Source organism: Corythoichthys intestinalis, chromosome 16 (genome assembly GCF_030265065.1).
Source record: "Corythoichthys intestinalis isolate RoL2023-P3 chromosome 16, ASM3026506v1, whole genome shotgun sequence".
NCBI lineage: Eukaryota > Metazoa > Chordata > Actinopteri > Syngnathiformes > Syngnathidae > Corythoichthys > Corythoichthys intestinalis.
Genome location: NC_080410.1, coordinates 23157607 through 23180411, shown reverse-complemented (window position 1 = coordinate 23180411; position 22805 = coordinate 23157607). Strand labels below are relative to the sequence as shown.

The window sequence follows — 22805 nt, the reverse complement described above, 5'->3', positions numbered from 1 at the left end:
GTCTTCTGTAACTGATCCAAACCACAAAAATTGCACACTGTTAAAGCATAGTTGGAGCGTTGCCGTCTATGGCTTTGAAGAACTCTGGGGAGGTTTCGTAGGGTTAATCCCTCATGCTCCAGCTCAGGGCTAATGAGGAGCAGTCCCCCACCAACCCTCCTTTTCTCCAACTTCTTCACACTCGAGGGTTCTGGCAGACCAGAGCCCTGAGGGGGAAGGAATCAGAAGCAGGCCCGACAGCTTCAACACACTGGACTTTAATGGTGGACGCCCGCAGCGCTCATTGTGCTGCGGGAACATGGAAACTACGACCAATCATTAACTGGGTGACAGGAACCAGACATTCCCTTGGCCAAGCTCATGCCCTCCTCAAGACACCCACCCCTATCCTAATCCATTAATCCATACAGTCCTGATTCAGGCTGCAATGTTGGGGGGGTGGGGGGGGTGGGGGGGTGGGGGGCTGAGAGGGATCTATGAGAAACACTTCCTTTGTGCAACATCACAGGCAGAACTTAAAAACATCTGCGACAAAAAAGTGCTGCTGCAAAAATGAAAGATCTCATTCCTAGAGCATTTTGATTACAGCCATTATTTAACACACAGCCACCCGTTGAAAGGGAGAATTTGCTGCTATTCTAATTCCGTGGGGGCAAAAGGCTATGCTGCCACAAAGACGAATTGCCTTAGCAACTACAGTTGACTAATTAGATGACGGACAGTATTTTGTTTTTACTGCAAAACTGACAAATTCTAGTTTTCATTTAAAACTAAGGGTAGTTTTATCTGCCCATTGTATGTTTTATTTGTTATTGTAAACTGTGAACTGAATTTTAAGTTATTAAACCTTAACAATCATTTTATTGCCGAATAAATCAACTATAGTTTGTATGGATAGTTAAAAGCTAGCCTGGTACACCAGACTCAACGCTGTTCCAGCTATTGAGTCTGGCCACCATTCCCACGGAAACAATTTCCAGGGCGGAGCAAGCCACAGCAAACAGACAGCGGAGTGGACCAATCAGCGACGGGCAGACGTGACGTTAGTAAAATGGCGACCGCAGGACGATGGACTTGCGCGCGGAAGTAAACATACGAAGAGAGCGGAGTTTATTCGACATGGCTAGCGCGAGACAGACTGTTGTCAATGACTCGTGTCGATGTGTTTTTGGTCATTTAAAACTGATTTTACCGTGGATTGGAACATATTCTCGGCTCTGCCGTTCACCATCTGTGCTGCTGAAGAGACGACTTTCGACGCGCTCGTGAAGAACACGTCACGCAAAAAAAACGAATCTGATTTGTCGATTGATTTTGTACCTGCTCGAAAAGGCCGTTAATGGGATGGTTTCCAGACTATACTATCAGTGTTTGAAAAATACAGGGAGAATAGTCTGGCAGAGCCAGGCTAGTTAAAAGCATCCCCCCTCCCCAAATTCTTCTATCAGTGTTTTCCAAATATAGAACTAAGTATTTAAAGCAACACTTGGTACCTTTTCAGTTTTAGTCGATTTTAGTGATGGCGGACAGTAGAGGTAGTGTTTTGCCTGAAGTAAGACTGCGTTTCCCATAAGGACCAGCGCATACCTGCCTGGTGTCGTAAAATCATCAATCAATCAATCAATTAAAAAACAATCTCCCGGTCACCTGCAGATGGATTAAAAATCATTTTTGTTTCCAGTGGCTGTGTGAAGGATGAATAGTAATAAGGAATTTAATCCAGTTGTGTCTAAACAATAGAATATGACGGCTAGCACCCGTGTGGCTTAGGCTACAGCTACACTAGGACGGATAATGGCCTTAAACGTGTAATTAGAAGGACCATATGGCATGTCGGCTACACTAGTATGCCTATTATCCAGATTAGTTAGACGGATAATGTAGGCGGGTAATATTAACCGCTACTTAATATGGACTGCTGTCTCCGTACAACAATCGGATACTAAGGAAGTGACATCATGCCGTCGCCATTTTCAGTGCGGCATGATGGCATCGTAAACAGTGGAGGGGGACGATCATGACATGACCTTCCTGCTCCTCTTTTCTTTTCCACACATTTTTCTTGAACCTACAAACGATGTTTCAATAATATGCTTCAATTCAGCGCCCATTTGTGGTCCTCCCATCGTGCATGACGTGGAGATTAGTGTTTTTTATAGAGCTCGTCTCCCGCGTTGTCTCCGATCAGCCAGCTGCGGGGCTGGCTCCTACCAACTCAATGCCGATCGAACATGAGAAAATAAAAATGCGTAGAGGTAAATTAAACTCCGAAAAGTGACCTGCCTGGTATCCCAAGTCAAAGAGGCTTGTGATCAGTTTTTTCCATGACATTTCTGCCTGTCAAAACTGTCGCCACTTCCAGGATCGCCACTGTTATGCACAACCACTCCTGGTTGCGACTTCCAGGAGAAATACGCACAGTGTTGTCACGGATTACTTAAAAAAGTAATTTAATTACTGATTACTGATTACACTTCATACAAGTAATCTAGTTACTTTACTGATTACTTTATTATTAAAGTAACTAAGTTACTTTAAAAGTAACTTATCAGTTACTTTTGACCAATTTTTCTCCTTTTGCTGCCTCAACATAAAAATAACAGAACCATTTCATCACGTGTAATTGAGTTTTTCACATAAGGCTTAATCTTTGAGTTAGCGGGGGTTTAATTAGTCGATGGAGTTGATTTCAACCACCATTGACTCGCCCTAGCTTAGCCATCCTGGAGCCTTAAAATTAACAAATAACTGACAAACTGCACGGAATTTGTTCAAATCAACTTCAAATCAACTTAATTGTACCCCTGCCAACTTGAAGATTAAGCCTAATGTAAAAAATTCTGAACTTCCCCTTTGAAATAAAGACCTAGCCATTAAAATGTTGTCTATAAAAGTTGTAAAGCAATAAAACAACAAAAATATATGAAATGAACAAAAATCCTACAACGTACAGTTTTCATAAAGGGTCAAAATCATTTTTCGAACAGATCATGTGACTAGCACCTTGAGACTATCCTTTGCTTTGCTTAGCCAAAACTACACCAGAGGAGGCAAGATGGATATTTAGAATTTATTTAAACCTAAGCTTTCAAACGCTACCAACAACAACTTGAACAGCTGATTAAACTCGAACAGTATCAAGATGTGTGTGTGTGTGTGTGTGTGTGTGTGTATGTATATGTACAGTATATATATACTGTACAGTATTGGCCAAAAGTTTGGAGACACCTCAAAGGTGGATACTTTGAAGGATGTAGAATACAAAACCTGTTTTCAGTTATTTCACTTTTTTTGCCATTCCACATATTCGTTCATAGTTTTGATGTCTTCAGTGAGAATTTACAATAGCAGTGAAAATATATAAAACGCAAAAATTATGAAGTGTGTCCAAACTTTTGACTTTCATTTCAGTCTTCAACATGCTTCTCCCCCCAGTCCCGCAAATGTAAAACTCCGCCTACGATTACAAACTCTAACTAACTATAAAATGTACATAATTACACATATTATAAAGGCTAGTTGCTGGCTGGCTCGTCACCTGTCGTCTTGTTTTGAGTTTTTTTCGCGGCACGGTTGTGCTGTAATTTCAAGTGCTTCCTTGTTGAATTGGATGTCGAGTATATGGCGGTCGACAGTCCATCTGAGCCAGCGCAGAGTTTGCAATGCACGGAGATATTTTTGTCATCTTTACTGGACGGATATGTGAAGTAATGGCTGTATCTCCAGTGAGCAAATGCAGCCGTTTGTTGTATCTCTCCGGCTCCTTTACTGTTAGCATCCTGATAGCCAGGCTATGTGGCAGACGGCGCGCATACAGCATGGTACTGCACGTGACCCATTTTTTTCCAATGAGAAAACGTGAGATGTGATGTCACTCCCAAACTCAAATGCGGTATTTTCTATTCAAATGCTCTTCGTACATGACTACAGTATTGTTCATTCTACATACAGTATGAGGCAAAAACAAAATAGTAACGCACAGTTACTGAGGAAACTAACTTTAATCAGATTACTGGCTCGGAAAAACTAACGCGTTAGATTGCTTGCTACTGAAAGAAAGTAATCAGATTACAGTAACGCGTTACTTAGTAACACGTTTCTGACAACACTGTATACGCAGCACCACACGATATGCTTCTATTTTGTTTTTTGTCCAAGTGGTGAGACCGCAGCTTAGCATCGATTGTAACATCCCAAGTAACAATGTCAGGCTTTCATTGTTTTGTAAAGATTAATTTCAATCACAACTAACTCGGTGACTGCTCGTAAAAGCCGAGCGTGCTCCCCCTTCACTCTCACTCCTGCGTGATGTTTTCAATTGCGTTCCCAAAAAAAAAAAAAAAAAAAAAAAAAAAAACAGCGATCACAAAATAATGACAGTCTAGAGAAGGTTGAATAGTTTCGAAATTTGCCACCGGCGAGTAATGAGTTTCCAGTTCAGAGGTGAACCGCACGGGCGATGACGTAACATATGAGGCTGCTCCTTTCTACGCATGCTTAGTTTGTGCAAATATTGGCGTACCTTGCAGAAGCGGGGGGGGGCTTAAACGCACCTTAAACGTAAGTGTGGACAGGTAAAAAAAAAGTTGGCAAAATATCCTGGAGAAAATTATCTGTCATAGTGTAGACGTAGCCTTAGTTTATTAAATCCTGGTAGCTGGTAGCCTCCCTTTTTTTGTCTTTAGACAAAACTTTTTGTTTCTTTTATTGCTCTGCCATCTTTGCAGAATTGGCGCGAAAGCGTTTGCATCGACTTCTGTCTTTATAATGAATGGGCAAAGTGGGAAGTGACATATGTCGTAAAACAGTCAGCACATTTGTAGTTTTTTTTTTGCGTGGCAGGGTTCCTGACACCCTCCTCAAAGTTAATTAGTGCCGGTCAAAGCGATACAGACCCCTTCAAAATACAAAAGAGGTATCAGTCAACTAGTTGTCAGTCCGCTCAAAGCGATACAAACCCCCTCAAAATATAACATATAGTATCACAAATGTTATGAAAATATTTTGTAAAGGTTGAAAAGTTACTCAGTATTGCTTTAAGAAGGTTGGTTTGTACAGTGCCTTGCAAAAGTATTCGACCCCCTTGAATCTTGCAACCTTTCGCCACATTTCAGGCTTCAAACATAAAGATATGAAATTTAATTTTTTTGTCAAGAATCAACAACAAGTGGGACACAATCGTGAAGTGGAACAACATTTATTGGATAATTTAAACTTTTTTAACAAATAAAAAACTGAAAAGTGGGGCGTGCAATATTATTCGGCCCCTTTACTTTCAGTGCAGCAAACTCACTCCAGAAGTTCAGTGAGGATCTCTGAATGATCCAATGTTGTCCTAAATGACCGATGATGATAAATAGAATCCACCTGTGTGTAATCAAGTCTCCGTATAAATGCACCTGCTCTGTGATAGTCTCAGGGTTCTGTTTAAAGTGCAGAGAGCATTATGAAAACCAAGAAACACACCAGGCAGGTCTGAGATACTGTTGTGGAGAGGTTTAAAGCCGGATTTGGATACAAAAAGATTTCCCAAGCTTTAAACATCTCAAGGAGCACTGTGCAAGCCATCATATTGAAATGGAAGGAGCATCAGACCACTGCAAATCTACCAAGACCCGGCCGTCCTTCCAAACTTTCTTCTCAAACAAGGAGAAAACTGATCAGAGATGCAGCCAAGAGGCCCATGATCACTCTGGATGAACTGCAGAGATCTACAGCTGAGGTGGGAGAGTCTGTCCATAGGAGAACAATCAGTCGTACACTGCACAAATCTGGCCTTTATGGAAGAGTGGCAAGAAGAAAGCCATTTCTCAAAGATATCCATAAAAAGTCTCGTTTAAAGTTTGCCACAAGCCACCTGGGAGACACACTAAACATGTGGAAGAAGGTGTTCTGGTCAGATGAAACCAAAATTGAACTTTTTGGCCACAATGCAAAACGATATGTTTGGCGTAAAAGCAACACAGCTCATCACCCTGAACACACCATCCCCAATGTAAAACATGGTGGTGGCAGCATCATGGTTTGGGCCTGCTTTTCTTCAGCAGGGACAGGGAAGATGGTTAAAATTGACGGGAAGATGGATGCAGCCAAATACAGGAACATTCTGGAAGAAAACCTGTTGGTATCTGCACAAGACCTGAGACTGGGACGGAGATTTATCTTCCAGCAGGACAATGATCCAAAACATAAAGCCAGATCTACAATGGAATGGTTAAAAAATAAACGTATCCAGGTGTTAGAATGGCCAAGTCAAAGTCCAGACCTGAATCCAATCGAGAATCTGTGGAAAGAGCTGAAGGCTGCTGTTCACAAACACTCTCCATCCAACCTCACTGAGCTCGAGCTGTTTTGCAAGGAAGAATGGGCAAGAATGTCAGTCTCTCGATGTGCAAAACTGATAGAAACATACCCCAAGCGACTTGCAGCTGTAATTGGAGCAAAAGGTGGCGCTACAAAGTATTAACGCAAGGGGGCCGAATAATATTGCACGCCCCACTTTTCAGTTTTTTATTTGTTAAAAAAGTTTAAATTTTCCAATAAATGTTGTTCCACTTCACGATTGTGTCCCACTTGTTGTTGATTCTTGACAAAAAAATTAAATTTCATATCTTTATGTTTGAAGCCTGAAATGTGGCGAAAGGTTGCAAGATTCAAGGGGGCCGAATACTTTTGCAAGGCACTGTATATAAAATTAAGAGTAGTTTTCATGTAAACTGTTTTTTTAATGTGAAAATAACAATATTTTCTGGGAATAATACTGCTGCTAATGCTTCTTCTTTAATGCAAAACAGTATTTGGTTATCACAAAAAAGAAGGACTAGTTTTGATGTTAATGGTAAATTTATGCCAAGATTTTTTTAAAATGTCAAATTAACACTATTTCTTTGATCATGGTCCTATTAATCAACTAATTAATGTTCTTTTCGATGTAACATATTTCAGCAATTGCTCATCTAACTGAACAAATGGATAACTTAAGGTTTCTCGCTCTTTTCTGGCGCTTTGTACAGTAAAATAAACCCTGTTCAAAGATTTTCACCCCAATCTGCTTGCACCTAATGTCCACTGAAAATCTCCTTGCTCTTCCCTCACCCAGATCCCCTGCTGCCCACCTATTTCCCGTCCATGTCCACTGAGACAGACCCTACTTCGCCCACTTTCACCAACTACTTCCTCCCGGAAAGTTCCGAGGGCCCCGGTCCGGGCGACGAGACCACCACACCTGCTGCCGGCTCGCCACGCTTCTTGGGCCACGGCTTCAACGAGAACCTCATCCCCATTTACTGCTCCATCCTGGCCGCCGTGGTGGTGGGCCTGGCGGCATACATCGCCTTTAAGAGGTCAGTTGCACGCCAAAAGAAGATCAGAAGTACAGTACAGCTGAGACAAAAGCAAGCCTGAGTGTGGCTCGTGTAGCTTTGGCCTGGAGGCTCTGACCTACAAGCAGTGACAACCTTTTATACAATAATAAAGAGCAAAACACATCAGAGAGGATAAGGTTTAAAACTAAGGTTTGAAAGATTATAGGTTTAAACTGGATTGTTATTTCAAATTAGGGGTAGGGTTATAAAACCGGTTTCAACCCAGGGTTAGCATTTTAAAAGAGGGTTTTAGATCAGGGTTAAGATTTCTCGTATAGGTTCAAAATCCATCTGTATCGATCCTAATATGAGGGATTTGGTGGAAATAAAAAAATTCAGTGGCTGCACGTCTACTCCCGTTCAGTAGTTTGCAGCACGCAGCAGCATTGTCTTGCAGTCTGTTGAAGTAAGAACAAAATTAGAGTTATCAGAGTAAAGATTTGTCGCCCTCTAATGGTTGGCCGCCATTAATGGGGTGTTTGCACACCTATAGCACCCTAGCGTCAGTCAATGTAAACAGTAAGACTGTGTGGTGCGGGTGACACACCTCAGCAATGGTGAACGAGGTACTTCCGGTCGTTTTGCTCGGATTAGTCTTTTTATAAATCTGAAATCAGGGCTAAGGCTTTTACTGCAAAAACGGAGGGCTGGAGTATTTAGAATCCTGCATTTCAGCAGGTTTGGACTAAAGCAGGTTTGCATTAAAAATGAGAAGATGTTATAATGAAAGCCATTGGTTGTTCACACATATAAATATATATTTTTTATTTGAGTGCTGGTTGAGATTTCAGGAATAAATTGATATGAATTGACTTTTATGCATATGCGGAGATTGAGGGAGGCAGGGGGGGCAGTGCCCCCCCAGTGGTCGAAAAATCTTATTGAATGTAATTGACTTTCCTATATAAAGTGATACCTCGACATACGATCGCATCAACATACGATCCTTTCTACAGACGCCTTAAAATTTGACTCGTCATTTGTCTCAACATATAACGACATGCTCAAAATTTGACAATTTATGACAGCATTGCAATTTCATTGTTTTCCCGCAAGACTGACGTATGGCAGATTTTTGGTTCGTGCAGGTGGTGAAAAAAGGAAAAACGTGATGCTTACACTTGAAATTAAGATGGATATTATAGAAAAATATTAGGGTGGTGTGCGCGTCAGTGAACTGGCTTGACAACACGGCCGGAATATATCTACGATCTTGACAGTCCTCCTTCGACCTCCGTCCATTGTTATTATTATTATTATATTATTACTCTGATTTGTATTTGCTATGTTTAATTGCAATTTGTAATCGTACCAGCAGTATTTATTGACGATTTAGTGCAGGTTTTCGGGCTGTGGAACGAATTAATTGAATTAAAATGTATTCTTATGGGAAAATCCCACTCAACATACGACCATTTCGACTTACAAACAAGGTCCTGGAATGAATTAAATTCTTATGTAGAGGTACCACTGTATTTGAATTTAAAATAAAGACAAAGCTGGTAAAATGTTCTCAATAAAAGTTGTAAAGCAATTGACACAAACAACAAAAAATGAATAAAATGAACAAGAATCCTACAAAGTATTTCATAATGGGTCAAAATTATTTTTCAAATTGATCATGTGACTAGCAGTTTCGAGACGGTCGAGACGGCAAGATGGATATTTGAAATTTCTTTATTTCAGGCCCCCCCACACACAAATCAAACGTCACTTATGCTTTTATTTGCATTTGGATTTGGTTTTTTTCTAAAGTACCGATGAGTAGTCGTGCGTGATAAACAAATATTGTCTCCAATAGTCATGTCAATAATGGTCAATAATATGTAGTCTTCAAGTGTAGTTCAAGATGGGGTAAGGATGAAAGGAAGGTTTCAAACCAAATTCAGGGGTTTAAATTAGAGTTCGAAGTTCATGTTAGTTTCAAAAGAGTGTTTTAAGCCAAATTTAATGTTTCAAGTGTAGATTAGGATTTCAATTTTCGGTTCTAAACCAGGATTTTCATTTTAAAACAGTTTATTAAACAACCCAGAGACATTGAGGTAAATGTTGAGTTTCAAGTTAAGGATACAAAGTTCTATTAAGGTTTTAAGCAAGGACTGGGTATAAAATTAGGGTTTGAAGCTAAGGTTATACTTTCAAACCAAGGTTAGGCTTATAAATTAGTGTTTGATGACAGGATTAATGTTTAAAATTAAAATTTTGTACAAGGATTGGAGTGTTAAAAGGGGTAGGTTAAAAATTAGGATTAAAAGTAAAGTTTAAGGATTTAAGCACATTTTGGAGACTTTAAAAAGGGTTTCAACTCAAATTTTGGTATTGGGTTGGCTTCAAAGTTTCAAGGACACAGAACAAGAAGAAAAAAATGTGCAACATAAAATATGACACAATTGGAGTTTTAGGGTGACTAATGTGTCCTTGGGCTTGAGACTCTGACCTACTAAAACAACCAACCTTTTTAGAACAAAAACAGCAAAAACCATCAGCACAAAATACATTATGGAGGTCACAAGCACACACACAAGCACACATGCAAGCACACACGCTCTTTATAAACGGGGAAACTCAAATGGCACTTTTATGAGGCCTGGGTGGTGTAGGAAGATGGACATACAAACACCCCCCCACACCTACAGGCATACACACGTAGCCCATGATGCATGTCCCTCAAGAGAAATGAGGATTTTCTACTTATTTACGAGCAATGGATATCAAATGTTTGCGTGTGTTAATTTTACAACAGAGCCCTCGTAAAGAAAAGCAGATGTGAACGAACATACACGCACACAGTAAATGTTTAAATTCTCACATTAACTCATAACCACTCTCACACACACTCGTTTGTTTTTTTTCCAGTGTAAACAAGCCAAAGAAAAACAAATGGCTTCAAGGAAACACAGTATAACACATTAACGTCATATGTAAACAGCATCAGTTACTATACTAACATATCAGCTCCAGATTGTCCTGTACTATAAGAATGAGGCCACAGGGAAAATATAATGGTTGTCATGGTGAACATAATTCGAGGAAACTGGTTCGTAAACAGGTTTGTCCCAGTTCAGAGTTTTGTAGACATTCATCAGTAAAATAGGTTACACTACAGATAACTAACTATATGTTTGTTATATTTCCTGAAAATGAATCCATTGATTTTAAAATAGTTTCAAGCTTGGGCCAAGGCTTCACAATTTCATTATTACCATTTAAAGATGGCTTTAGAGTTGAAATTGTTTAGTTTTGAAATTCCAGTTCAAAACCAATGCTAGTGTCTTTTAATCCACATTAATGGGTCAAGCCAGAGTTCATCAAGTGAATAAAGTGCAGAGGTGAGTAGATTTTACTCAAGTAAGAGTAGCGTTACTTCAAAATAATATTACTCAAGTAAAAGTAGTCGTTCAAAAAATGTACTCAGGCACAAGTAAAAAGTATTTGGTGAGAAGAATACTCAAGTAATAATAATAATAATACATGTTATTTCTAGCACGCTCTTCAAACCACACAAAGATGCTTCACAAGAGACATGGAATCACAGTACGATCATAAAAGGTATTAAAAGGATAAAAGATTAAAAGCACAATAAAGAGAAGTAAAGATATAACAGAGCTGTGGGTTATGGTGGGTAAGAAATAGTGAACAGGTGTGTTTTCAGTCTGGATTTGAAAAGTGATAGGGTAGATATACTGCGAAGATCAGGGGGTAGGGAGTTCCAGAGCTGGGGGGCACACTGACTAAAAGCTCTGGAACCAAAGGTGGACACGGGGGACGGAAAGGGCGGGGGGGGGTTGTGGAAGAGCAAAGTGGACGGGGTGGATTGTGTAAACGGAGTAGATTGTAAAGATAGGGAGGGGCCAGGCCATGGAGTGTTTTGAAGGGGATGATGAGGATCTTGTAATTGATTCTTTGTTTGACGGGAAGCCAGTGAAGTTGACTGAGGATGGGGGTGATGTGGTGTGTTGCGGGGGTCCGAGTGATGAGGCGTGCTGCTGAGTTCTGGAGGAGCTGCAGTTTCTGGAGGGACTTGTTAGGGAGACCAAAGAGCAGTGAGTTGCAATAATCGAGCCGGGAGGTTACTAGACTACAGACCAGGGTGGACGCGGTATGGAAGGATGAGAGAAGGGAGGAGACGAGAAATGTTGTGAAGGTGGAAATAGGCTGATCTGGTGATGCTGTTGATATGTGACCGGAAGGAGAGCGTGCTGTCGAGGTTGACACCCAGACTCTTAACCTGAGTAGAAGGAGAGATCAGTACATTGTTGATGGTAATAGAGAACTTATGGACATGAGAGAGCGTTGCGGTGGTTCCAACTAGGAGGAGTTCTGATTTTGAGCTGCTGAGTGGAAGAAGTTAGAGGAGAACCAAGAGTTAATGTCATCTAAGCAGAGGGTGAGGGAGGAAGATGGGAGGGAGGCGGCTGGTTTTGAGGAGATGTAGAGCTGTGTGTAATCTGCGTAACAGTGGAAGTGAATGTTGTGTTTGTGGAAGATGGAACCGAGGGGGAGAATGTAAATGATAAAGAGGAGCGGCCCCAGGACAGAACCCTGGGGCACGCCAGCGGAGACAGGGAGGGAGTTGGATTTGTGGGGCCGAATTTGACGAATTGTGTGCGGTCGGACAGATAGGAAGTGAACCAGGAAAGGGGTGTGTGGGTGATATCAAGGGATGAGAGTCGGTAGAGAAGGATTGTGTGGGAAATGGTGTCGAAGGCGACATTGAGATCGAGGAGGACAAGAATTGATAATAAACCAGAGTCGGATGCTATGAGGAGGTCGTATGTAATTCTAAGTAAGGCTGTTTCGGTGCTATGGAGGGGGCGGAAACCAGATTGAAACTGCTCGTAAATGTCATTGGTAATTAGGTGGTTATGGAGTTGGGATGCAACGGTTTTTTCAAGAATTTTGGAAATGAAAGGTAGGTTGGAGATGGGGCAGAGGTTATTGAAATTGGTGGGATCCAGTTTGGGTTTCTTCAGAATGGGTGTGATGGAAGCAGTTTTGAGAGATGGAGGAACCGTACCGGCTGTGAGTGAGGAGTGAATGATAGTAGTGATGAGGAGGGCTATTGAGGGAAGACAGGTTTTGATGAAGGCAGTGGGAAGAGGATCAAGGTGACAGGTAATGAGTAACATTCTGAGTAACTGCTTATATTTTTGTTGGATTATTATTATTATTATTTTAAACAATGGTATTTTTTTTCTGAGCACAAAGTTATCTGTATGGACTATTGTTATAATGATACTGTAAAATAAGCCATTACATAGCCACATTAAGCCAAAGAAATACAAAAAAAAAAATTCACGGATGTAGCATTATTTGTCCAAAGAGCATGACTGCCCTCTGGTGGAGAAAATTGTTCAGAGTTTGAATAGTGAAGAGTTCCTTCCTTTCAATTACTATTTTGAAATTAAAAGGGTCATATCTCCAGTTTTCCGTGGTCAAATAAAAACTGGGACAGAGGTTAAAATCGGCGCTTTCGAGTCAGGTTTAGGGGCAGCGCTCTATAAAAAAAACTTTATTTTATTTTTTTTATTAATAAAAATACTTTATTTTTTATGGTGCTTTAAAGACACCACATGATTGAACGGGCTGGCTTGATGATAGAACGGTAAGCTTGCGTCTAATTGGTATAATGAAGTGATGTGATTATTGTTGCGACGTCTAATTGGTGAAATCGGTAGCGCTACCCCGGTAATACACCAGGCACGTCACTACTCTTGGCATCGCTGGTAAAAAAAATAATAAATCGAATATTTAGAATAAAGAGGAAAAATGTAACGACTGTTGTGTAGCCCAAAGTAGCGGAGTAAGAATAAAGATTTTTCCTCACAAATCTGCTCAAGTAAAAGTAAAGAGTATACCTTGGTAAAACTACTCTTAGAAGTACATTTTTCTCAAAACGTTATTTAAGTAAATGTAACGGAATACATGTAATGTGTTACTACCCACCTCTGATAAAGTGTTAACAGAACTGACTGCCCCTGCTGTCCACAGGTGGAACAGCTGCAAGCAAAACAAACAAGCAGCTAACAACCGTGCTGCTGCTGCGGCGGCGGCAGCAGCAGCAGCAGCAGCTGCGACAACCAACCAGACGGTCACACCAGAGGGAGAGAAGCTGCACAGTGACAGCGGAATCTCAGTGGATAGTCAAAGTCTACAGGAACAGCAACAGCAGCAACAAGCACAGGCCGACGTACAGGCTCAGCCACCACAGTCACGCACACAGGAACAGATAGGTAAGTGACTACTTGTCTGTCTACCTATCATTTAATCCATTCATTCACTGGTCACCCAACATATTAATCAAGTGAAACACGCCTCCAACCAATTACCCATTAAATTTCTTTTGACATACCCACAAACCAAGTGATGGACGAACTAAAGCCTGAGGGTCACAAACTGCCCCTTCAGCTTTTCAATCTGGCCTGCCAATGTTGTCCAAAATATGTATGTATAGTAATATTTAAAATAAACATACGGTAATTTTCGGACTATAAAGCACACGTGACTATAAACCGCAACCCACCAAATTTGACACGGAAACAACATTTTTTCATTAATCAACCTCTGCTGCCACCTGCTGTCAACACTGTTGTCATCCAACATTCCTCCTAGCATGCATTGCAGTGCTAGAAATGTGAATAACAATCAAAATTGATGTTCTGTGCTAATTATTTCTTCAGTTACTGTTCCAGTTGTTTCATGAATTGCTAGTATTTGGTAACACTTTATTTGACAGTGGTGTCATAAAACTGTCATAAGACAATCATAATTATAACATGACACTCTCTGAGCATTATTGAATGCTTATAACATATGTTATTTAATGTCTTCCAGCAAATTATCTCACTTTTGAATGGATGTATAAGATTCAAGATGGCCATTAATGGAGTTAGTGCCGTAATTTGATGGATGACACTTAATGACATCCGTCATAAGCATTCAGTAATGCAGTCATAATCATGACGGTCTTATTACAGTCTTATGACGCCACTATCAAGCGTTACCTATGAACACAAATGAATCAACAAATAAGCCGCACTTGACTATAAGCCGCAGGATTCAAAATGAGGGAAAAAAACAGCTTATAGTCCGAAAAATTACAGTAAATAAAAAGTGGACCTCAACTTCAACTGGTGTCCTGTTCTGAAACAGCAAGGATGCAATTTGAACTAATCAGAGAGAGAGGGACGTTCAAATCTCTGATACTAACTTTTTCACTTTATTAAACAAAGCCACATTTCCAAACCTTCCGAAGACATTGCAAATGATGTTGATTTTGTTTGGCCCTCAATGTGTCAAGAACATAAACAAAGTCAAGGATTCACATTAACTGTCCAACACCTTAAATCTGTCCTGAGAATAACTGAACATCCTCCTCGACTTTAAATACACTGGCAAACATAGGGAGATCAATAACACTATTCCCACTGAAACTGAATGGGAGGTTTTCTACCAATTAGTTTTCATTTCATTTTATATTACATTAGTTCACACAAACACTGCATCCTTCTATTCTTGGCTCGGTCTCTCACATTTTAGAACCCATTTTGGCCAATAGGTCAAAAAGTTTGCCCACCCCTGCACTAGCCCAAGCATGCAATGCAGCCATCCATCAATCAATCAAAAGTGCATTGATTGTTCTAGTTTTTATTTGTACTAGTGACAGCTGCGAGAGCAAATGCTGACTGTGTGTTTTGTGCGCATCAGGTCAAATGTAGGACAGAGACGTGTCAGCTTGAGCACTTTGAGTGTCTTGTTTAAATTTTAAATCCATTCATTATGTATGTGAAGGCTCAGAGCCAAGTGAGGTGCTTTTTTTAAAGGAGATGAGGCGCACGAACACCCATTATGGACCCCCTGCCCCAGTCAACCTTTTTACCACACCCCCATCAACTTGTAGTGACTCATGTCGGGGAAAAGGTTTTAATAAAAAAGGTTTTAATAAAATTAATTAAGGGTTAAAATAATGAATGAATTTTTTGTTTTGTTTTTTTGACTCTGTTCCAATTTAGGCTTTGTGCACATGTGTTTTCCAGTCATGAGACAATCCGCCTCCCCAGCATACCAGTTGACTTTTTTAATGGCTTCCACTGGCCTTTATGCCAATTAACAGGTGCTAAACGCTTAACAATTGGTAGCAGTGCTTGATTGGTTGCGTCCTGCGTCCTGTCAGAGCTCTCACCCGCTAATGAGGGAAGAGACTCCAGAAGATCAGCATGGCTCATCTTAAAGAAAACTCCTTTAATACTAATATCAGAGACAGTGTGCCTGGACTTTCAGTACAAGTTTAATTAGTTTGAAGCTAGAAACACTCCTATTGCAAACCATCTTTCCCCATTGTGATTAATTTAAATCCCATTTATTTGTTTCCGGCCCGCCAACAATAATGATGTACTATACATATTTTTCTGATTGAGAAATTAGCCCTCTATAGCATTGTACTTTATGAAAATATGTACAATTAATACAAAGTGCATCATTATAGTAACTGTTTGACTTCTGCTGTGCAGTTAAGAATATGCATTGGTATAAACAAATAGATGCTTATGAATGCTTCGTTAGCCCGTCTACGTCATTTTGCTGTGTTGTTAGCATTAAGATTTTCATCATACAAAGCTGTGCCGTGTTTGTTTCAGATGGACAAGAAATAATTCTCTTTTTTTATGTTTAGTTATCTAGTACAGAGGGGCAAATAAGTATTTAGTCAATCACCAATTGTGCAAGTTCTCCTACTTGAAAAGATTAAAGAGGCCTGTAATTGTCAACATGGGTAAACCTCAACCATGAGAGACAGAATGTGGAAAAAAAACAGAAAATCACATTGTTTGATTTTTAAAGAATTTATTTCCAAATTAGAGTGGAAAATAAGTATTTGGTCACCTACAAACAAGCAAGATTTCTGGCTGTCAAAGAAGTCTAACTTCTTCTAATGAGGTCTAACGAGGCTCCACTCGTTACCTGTATTAATGGCACCTGTTTTAACTCATTATCGGTATAAAAGACACCTGTCCACAAGCTCAGTCAGTCACACTCCAAACTCCACTATGGCCAAGACCAAAGAGCAGTCGAAGGACACCAAAGACAAAATTGTAGACCTGCACCAGGCTGGGAAGACAAGCTTTGGCATTGTATGCAGAGGACCACAGATTTGGAATTAACTTGATGGAACACTTAAAATGTCACACTCCATCTCCATTTTAAAGAAAAAAAACCCCTCAAAACTCAACTCCTTGTAATGTACAGTACAGGCATGAAAATGGGTCAGGGGTTAAAAAGGTGAGAAGGGTGTGGAGGAAATATGTTCCGGTCCAGCAGGGCTGTCCCAAACAAGTAATTTTCTCCGGATTAGTCAGCCGACTATTTTTACGATTAGTCGACTAATCTAATATGACGCGCACGAACACCCATTACCCATACTAATCTAATATATATGGCGGAAAACACAGACAAGACTGAAAAAGCAGCTTCTGCTCTTGCACTCCTCTTTAAAGTGCATGTGACAGAAAAAAGCATGTTTATTTCATAATACACGTGATATTTTATGCTCCTGAATGATATGGACCGCTTGGATGTGTGTGGAAGCGATCGCTATATTTATTTAGTTTTTTGAATCCCGCGCCATGAAAATGAGTGAATTCCAGCTTCAGTCTTGCATTGAGGAGGAGGGCGCTGTGACGTGTACGGGAGAAGGAGTCCTCTTCACTATACAGCCGTACTGTTGTGTATGAGGACTAAGGATTCAGCTGATTTTTCGGATTAATACGTTTATTTTTTGCATTACGCTGGCCAAACGGCTGCAGAAAAATCTTGCTGTATGAGGGAGAGGCGTGTGCGCCTTTTTGGAGTCTCAAAAGGTTCTCATTTACCGTGGATATTGGCCAAAACAAGCCCTACTACTGTGGGACCATTGGACTTATGAGGAAGTGAGTAAACATCTTGTTTTGTATTATGTCAAATACGAATACAGCGATTATAAAGTAAACACTACAAACTTTCTTTAAATAAAAGACTACTTACGTTTGATCATTGATAGGCATGTAAAAAGCTCTCCCTGTGCACATTAGCTGCATGTTAGCTGCACAACAACTGCAGCCGCCCTCCTCCGGGGAATGAGCTGTAAATTGCTCTCCGCCGGGCGGTTTGCCGATCCGCGAAGACAATCGAAAACCCAGTCGTCATGTCAAATAATCCGGGCTAGTTATGTTGAAACATCACTCGGTTCGGGTTAGCATGTCGACTAGCTGTCACGCCTCTTGGTTTGTTTACATTCTCCGAAGCCGGGGAAGGGAAATGACATATGTCCGATTTAGGTGTCATAAAATATCGTTCGGGAGGTGCGACAGTAAAGGTGAAGTCGACAGTTTTGACCATTATGGAGTAATTTTGCCATGTCGTCCTGAATAAGTGCATTTTTATTATTTGTCTGTTATTTGTCATGACCATGCCATTTATTTAGCAATTGGGGAAAATACTCGGATAAAAAGAGTATCCTGTAAAAATATTGAAGTAAAGAGACAGAAACAATGACATTTTGCAGATCTCTTCGTCGCGTTTTCCTCGTTGTGAATAGTTCCCCCTCGACGGGCTGACTGGTCCTTCTCAAGCCATTTATTTAGCCATTGGGAAAAAATACTTGGATAAAAAGAATATCCTGTAAAAATATTGGAGTAGAGAGACTGAAACAGTGACATTTTGTGACTGTCTTCGTCGCGTTTTCCTCGTTCTGAATAATTCCCCCTCAATGGGCTGTATAGTAAAACCGATGAGCCCAGTCTCCCGCTGACATCATCCACCTGTTGGGGACGCTTGAGCCTTATAATGGTAGACGTGGCTAACCGGTAGATTAAAAGACTAATTTCTCGTCATCTGCGCTTTGCTAAATTGTTGTATATTGTCGAATTGTCTCAAAATATGATTCTAATTCACATAATAATGCTATTTAAGACTTTTTTTTCCTCCTGTCGTATGCTCTTTAAATGAAACTGCTATAATGCATTAACTAATGCATTAACTTAATGCATTAACTCATGTTAATGAATATATTAATAAATGTTAGATAAGGGATTAAATGAATTATTGTCATGTTACTTAAACATTAGGTTTTGTCTAAAAATGCATTAACTACTGTTAATTAAGGGACCCTTATTGTAAAGTGAAGGCGTGGCTCAGTGGTAGAGTAGTTGTCCCTCAGTGTCCTTGAGCAAGACACTGAATCCCACATTGCTCCTGGTGCTGCATGACCAGTAGGTGGATGGTGCCTTGAAAGGTGGAAAAGCGCTATATAAGTATAACACCATAACGTGTTACTGAATGTTTTATCACTTGAACCAATTCACATAAAAGTTATTATATGTCAATACAGATTTATTTTGTTTTGATCATTTCCCTATCAATTAATTAGGTTCATATTCGTGGAAAAATGTGGCCCTGATCCCCACTCAATAATCTGTTTGGTCTTACTAATGTAAAAAGTGTACATGCAAGTTATGCTGTTATATTGTCCCTACCAATGTTGGGAGCAAACCTACACCCTTGGTCTGTAGTCAGAAAAAACTGCGCGCCAGGTCAGGCAAAATTTGAGGTACCATTGCATTATCTGACATAACCATTAGATTGTGTATCTTATTCATCAAACTGTTCAAACTAACTACACCCACTCTGTCTTGAAACACTTCTTTTTAACACACGTTTGACCTTCTATTCAAAATCTGAAATCCTAACAAGGTTCGAGACCCTACGTTGAAATCCCAAAATGTGTTTGAAGCACTAACACTTGTTTTAAAACCAAATCCGAAGCACTAAGACAAGCTTAGAATCTTAACTTTAAATATTCTTTCTTTCATCATCGGCTGTTAATCAGTGAAGCGGATCTACAGTACCTAATGTTGTATCCTGTGAGCATACAGTCACACGCAGAGAGAATGACTCACTCACTGTAATAGTTTTGTTGTGTGGCACAAGGCTGCTTTTTTTCTTTCCACTAGCTGATGAATAAAGACAAAATCTTACAACGTTAACATTTTAAAACTAAATGTTGTAAAATTATTTAACAAAGTAGAAATTGAATTTCCCTCAAGAGTATTAGGTAATTTTTACAATAGGCGAGGTTCCCAGAGAGACAAACATGATGTAGTGCTTTAATTATGCACTGCAATTACAATAGTCAAGTGTATTGTTTCCTCTTTGCATGAAAGCACCACTATTTTATTGTCAGCCAGCAAGCTTTGGTTTGGGGAAAAACCTAAATAGTCTGTTACAAAGCTTCTCTTTGATTGAGCAGCTTGCAGGTGGATTGCATTGATCGTCAGGATGGTGCTGCCTGCAGTCGGACTATTGTTGTTGTTATTGCTCACAGAATGCCAAGACCCACTCTTGAAATGGCTTTGCTTCTTTGTCACTGTTATAATTCTCAGGCCAAATAAATCTCATTGCTGAGGGCTTTTACATACTGTACTCAGTCACTGTGTAAGGTGGCATATAAAACATTTATCTTGATCGTACGCAGAATGTATTTTTGAAAATTCAGCCCTTAAAGCCGGTGTCAAGTAAGGTGAAATTTGATGGGTAAATAAATCATGAAAACAGCCACAAAAGTCCTCAGAAAGTCTAACCCCAAAGTGGCTATCTTAGACTCATTTTGGCCATTTCCAGGTGTCCTACAAAATCCTCAAAGATTTTTCTTATCCCAAACATGAAACCATATACAGTGGGGCAAATAAGTATTTAGTCAACCACCAATTGTGCAAGTTCTTCTCCTACTTGAAAAAATTAGAGAGGCCTGTAATTGTCAACATGGGTAAACCTCAACCATGAGACAGAATGTAGGGAAAAAAAACCCCCAGAAAAGCACATTATTTGATTTTTAAAGAATTTATTTGCAAATCATGGTGGAAAATAAGTATTTGGTCAATACCAAAAATTCATCTCAATACTTTGTCTATGTACCCTTTGTTGGAAATAACGGAGGCCAAACGTTTTCTGTAACTTTTCACTCTTCGCGTGGTGTAAAGAAATCAACTGTGGGAGCAATTATTAGAAAATGGAAGACATACAAGACCACTGATAATCTCCCTCGATCTGGGGCTCCATGCAAGATCTCACCCCGTGGCTTCAAAATGATAACAAGAACAGTGAGCAAAAATCCCAGAACCACATGGGGGGGATCCAGTTAATGACCTACAGAGAGCTGGGACCACAGTAACAAAAGCTACTATAGGTAACATAATGCGCCGCCAGGGACTCAAATCCTGCACTGCCAGACGTGTCCCCCTGCTAAAGAAAGTACACGTCCAGGCCTGTCTGCGGTTCGCTAGAGAGCATTTGGATGATCCAGAAGAGGACTGGGAGAAAGTGTTATGGTCAGATGATACCAAAATAGAACTTTTTGGTAGAAACACAGGTTCTCGTGTTTGGAGGAGAAAGAATACTGAATTGCATCCGAAAAACACCATACACACTGTGAAGCATGGGGTGGAAACATCATGCTTTTGGGCTGTTTTTCTGCAAAGGGACCAGGACGCCTGATTTGTGTAATGGAAAGAATTAATTGGGCCATGTATCGAGAGATTTTGAGTGAAAATCTCCTTCCATCAGCAAGGGCAGTGAAGATGAGACGTGGCTGGGTCTTTCAGCATGACAATGATCCCAAACACACAGCCAGGGCAACAAAGGAGTGGCTTCGTAAAAAGCATTTCGAGGTCCTGGAGTGGCCTAGCCAGTCTCCAGATCTCAACCCCATAGAAAATCTGTGGAGGGAGTTGAAAGTCTGTGTTGCCCAACAACAGCCCCAGAACATCGCTGCTCTAGAGGAGATCTGCATGGAGGAATGAGCCAAAATACCAGCAGCAGTGTGTGAAAAGCTTGTGAAGAGTTACAGAAAATGTTTGGCCTCCGTTATTGCCAACAAAGGGTACATAGCAAAGTATTGAGATGAACTTTTGGTATTGACCAAATACTTATTTCCACCATGATTTGCAAATAAATTCTTTACAAATCAAACAATGTTATTTTCTGGGTTTTTGTCCACATTCTGTTTCTCATGGTTGAGGTTTACCCTTGTTGACAATTGCAGGCCTCTCTAATATTTTCAAGTGGGAGAACATGCACAATTAGTGGTTGACTAAATACTTACTTGCCCCTCTGTATACTATGGAGAATGGCGATTAGGTGAGGCTAATTTGTAAAACCTTCTGCATGTACCATTGCTTCGAAGTGGATTATGGGGGTGAAGCTTGATGATAGTGAGGCGATGAGCGATGGCGAAATGGTCATCGGCGTTGAGCTGAAAGCAAACACACGGGTAGCGATGTGACTGGAGCGGCAATCGATAGCAATACGCATCACCCTCTGGCTGTGCATCACCGCTCGTCTCTGATTGGCTGTGGATTTGGAGGGCATTTCAAAATGTCCCTTTTCTGAGCACCAACAATTTCCCATAATCCTGCTTTTTTATTTACATCCTGGAAATCATTTTGAGAGGTATCATAAAATATGTGCTGATCTCACGCGTACGCTGCTAAAATGGCTCTCTTCCATGTTGATAAAGTTTTTTTTTTTGTGACAAGCAATGTTATACAATCATTGAAACTTGTAAAGAACAGCAAATGTACAAGAAATACGAGAGAAAAAAATAAATATCCATGTTGACAAAGTGTGGCATGTGGATTTCAGTTTCCGGGTTGGCCAGTGCTTGATTTGTCGATCAAAACATCCGTTGCTGATTGGTTATAGTGCCAGGCGACAGTGACAGAAATAGAACCATTTCCTATTTTCTTATATTGTGTCACTGGTCCGTGTGTGCACGTGTAAGAGTGCGAAATTTGACGGGCTCGAAACCGCGCATTTCGCTTCGCCGCAAGAGGGTTAGCGTTTTTCGCCTTGTCGCGCTCGTTCCATAGAACATGTTTTGAACGCGAGCGATGTCACCTCCTGTGTGTTTTGCCCCTTAGACCTCAAATCAATGTCAATGTCCTGTTCCGCTGCCATTGACGATCATTCAGTCACTGTCAGCCTCGATGTCAAACTGAATTGGACGTCTAATGTTGTCAATGGCAGCCAGTGAGTTCAACATTCAAAAGCCTGAAGCCCCCTTCACTTAACAATAAAATTTCATGAGACATTTTTGTTTGGAGCCAGCATTACTGGCTCGTTGTTCACATAACAGCAGTCCTTTAAACACATATTTATCTTTTTTTTTTCCACATGGATACTAACATTGAACACTAGACTGATGGGTAACCTTAAATTGTGTATGCGTTGAATATTGGTAAGTTTGACAATTTAAAAAAAAAAAAAAAAACATTAGGTGTAATAATTCATGATTGCTTAGCAAGTCTATCAGACTAGATCCACAAAAAGGTCTAAGTTCAGAAAAACAAAATCTGAAAGCTTAAATTTTAGGGTAAATTTCAGCATCCCCAACAAAATTGAACACTTCTTGAA

The 22805-nt window shown here is 40.3% G+C and overlaps 1 protein-coding gene across 1 annotated transcript in view; it reads left to right on the top strand.

The window, feature by feature from the left end:
• ngfra (nerve growth factor receptor a (TNFR superfamily, member 16)) overlaps positions 1–22805 on the top strand; it is a 60071-nt gene that overhangs the window by 36083 nt on the left and 1183 nt on the right. Inside the window, exons 4-5 of the mRNA XM_057817511.1 lie at positions 7100–7343; positions 13356–13597. Of these exons, the coding sequence (XP_057673494.1) occupies positions 7100–7343; positions 13356–13597 (486 nt within the window). The remainder of the gene's footprint in view (positions 1–7099; positions 7344–13355; positions 13598–22805) is intronic.